The following is a 1,614-nucleotide window of genomic DNA, read 5'->3' on the forward strand; positions in this document are numbered from 1 at the left end:
CGGGCAGACAAGGGCCGGTGGCTCCAGGGACACCGGGCAGGGAGCAGAAACAGTTCATCCAGCCAAATGTTTCCATTCCCCATGTCCTCCCTGCCCCCTTCCAAAACAGCACCAAAGCAAGAGACAGCTGCAGCTTATAAGGAATGTGAGGGGCCCTGCCAGGGACTCTGGCGAGGGAAACCAGGCCTTATAAGGCCATGGAGGCAGAATCAAAATTTTATCAATGAGTGCAAGAGCATGGAGACGCCTGGGAGAGATAACAGTGCCGAGAGCCGGCCAGGGGGGTGGGCTGGGCCGGTGGGGAGCCCCGCTGCAAAGTCCAGGAGCAGGACACCGGCCACCCACTTCCCTCCCTCTCCAAATTACTGCTACCAGCAGCAAAGTGAAGGAGCCAGCCCCAAGAGGCCATGGGACGAGCTCACTGGAGTCACAGCAAGAGGAGACCCAACCTCAGCTCCCCAAGCTGCCGTTCCAGAAGGGCTGGGGATGACCAAGGCTCCTGGCAGAGCCCCACGGGCACAGCTGTGGGCCCCAGGGTGCCCAGGCGTGCAGCCGACCGCAGGAACGTTACCTTGGTCTCTCCGCTGCTGTCCGACTCGGACACCTGGTAGGTGAGGTCCGTCTCCTCAAAGCCCGTGGCGCTCATGCGCTGGTCAGTGGTCGGGTCCGAGCGCGGGGGCGAGTCTGGGGAGTTGAGGCACGTTTGGATCAACGCCTTCCCCGTCTCACTGGTGATCATGGGCTGCAGCTTCCGTGTGGCAAACGTGTACACGTGGCCCGTCTCGCTGGCCACCAGCAGCAGGACTTGAGTGCCAGTCAGCGTGGAGAGCTCGTAGGCCTGCCAGCAGCACAAGGGAAGAACAGGGAATCACAGATGGCAGGGACACATACAGTGCAGGACAAGAGTCCCCAGCATGGCCCTGCGCTCCCAGCATGGCCCTCCTTTTGCTTACACCAGCTCTGGCTCACTGTCATCCCAGGGGAGCCGTGGCCTCTAAAACCAACTCAAGATTGGTTCCCAACAGGCTGAAGTGCTCCACGCTGCACTCCCTTTTCCTTTAGCGTGCCCTCGGGGGATGCAAATGCCAAGATGCCACAGGAAAAGAGTGGTGCCCTCAGGAGAGTAGCGTGAGGACACAGGGACACTGAGCTGTCCCCATTCTGGAAATCCCACCTGCTTCTCCACACAGGTCTGGATGTCTCCCCTCCTTCATTCCTTCTGAGCCATGTGAAAGATGGTACTCATCCCACATGACTCTACTACCTCTTTCCCCCCACCAACACCCCAGCCAGGCTGAACCCTGTTTTCCCTCTCAGTCTTCACAGTCTCGAGCACAGCTGCACCCAAACCCCTCTGCAACGAGGCCGCCAACCCCAGGACTGACCTGTGCGCTAGGAAGAACACTTTCCCCGTGCCAACGTGGAACACTCAGCGGTCTCTCACAAACTACCACGAACAGGATAGCCCCGTTCTGCACCCCGCAAAGCCAGGGCACGTCCAGCAGTACCCCACAACCGTCCCCACCGTTCCCAGGGCACGCGAAGCCCAGCTCGGCCGGGACGCATCGCTGCCCCGTTGTTCAGAGGGCGCCCAGGGCACCAACGGGGATGCAG

General features: G+C 60.7%; 1 protein-coding gene across 1 annotated transcript in view; it reads right to left on the reverse strand.

The window, feature by feature from the left end:
- SRF (serum response factor (c-fos serum response element-binding transcription factor)) overlaps positions 1–834 on the reverse strand; it is a 9,910-nt gene extending 9,076 nt beyond the window's left edge. Inside the window, exon 1 of the mRNA XM_008937109.1 lies at positions 572–834. Within this exon, the coding sequence (XP_008935357.1) occupies positions 572–739 (168 nt within the window). The 5' untranslated portion in view covers positions 740–834. The remainder of the gene's footprint in view (positions 1–571) is intronic.
- Between the last annotated feature and the right edge of the window lie 780 nt (positions 835–1,614).

Source organism: Merops nubicus, unplaced genomic scaffold (assembly GCF_000691845.1).
Source record: "Merops nubicus isolate BGI_N331 unplaced genomic scaffold, ASM69184v1 scaffold24063, whole genome shotgun sequence".
Lineage (NCBI taxonomy): Eukaryota > Metazoa > Chordata > Aves > Coraciiformes > Meropidae > Merops > Merops nubicus.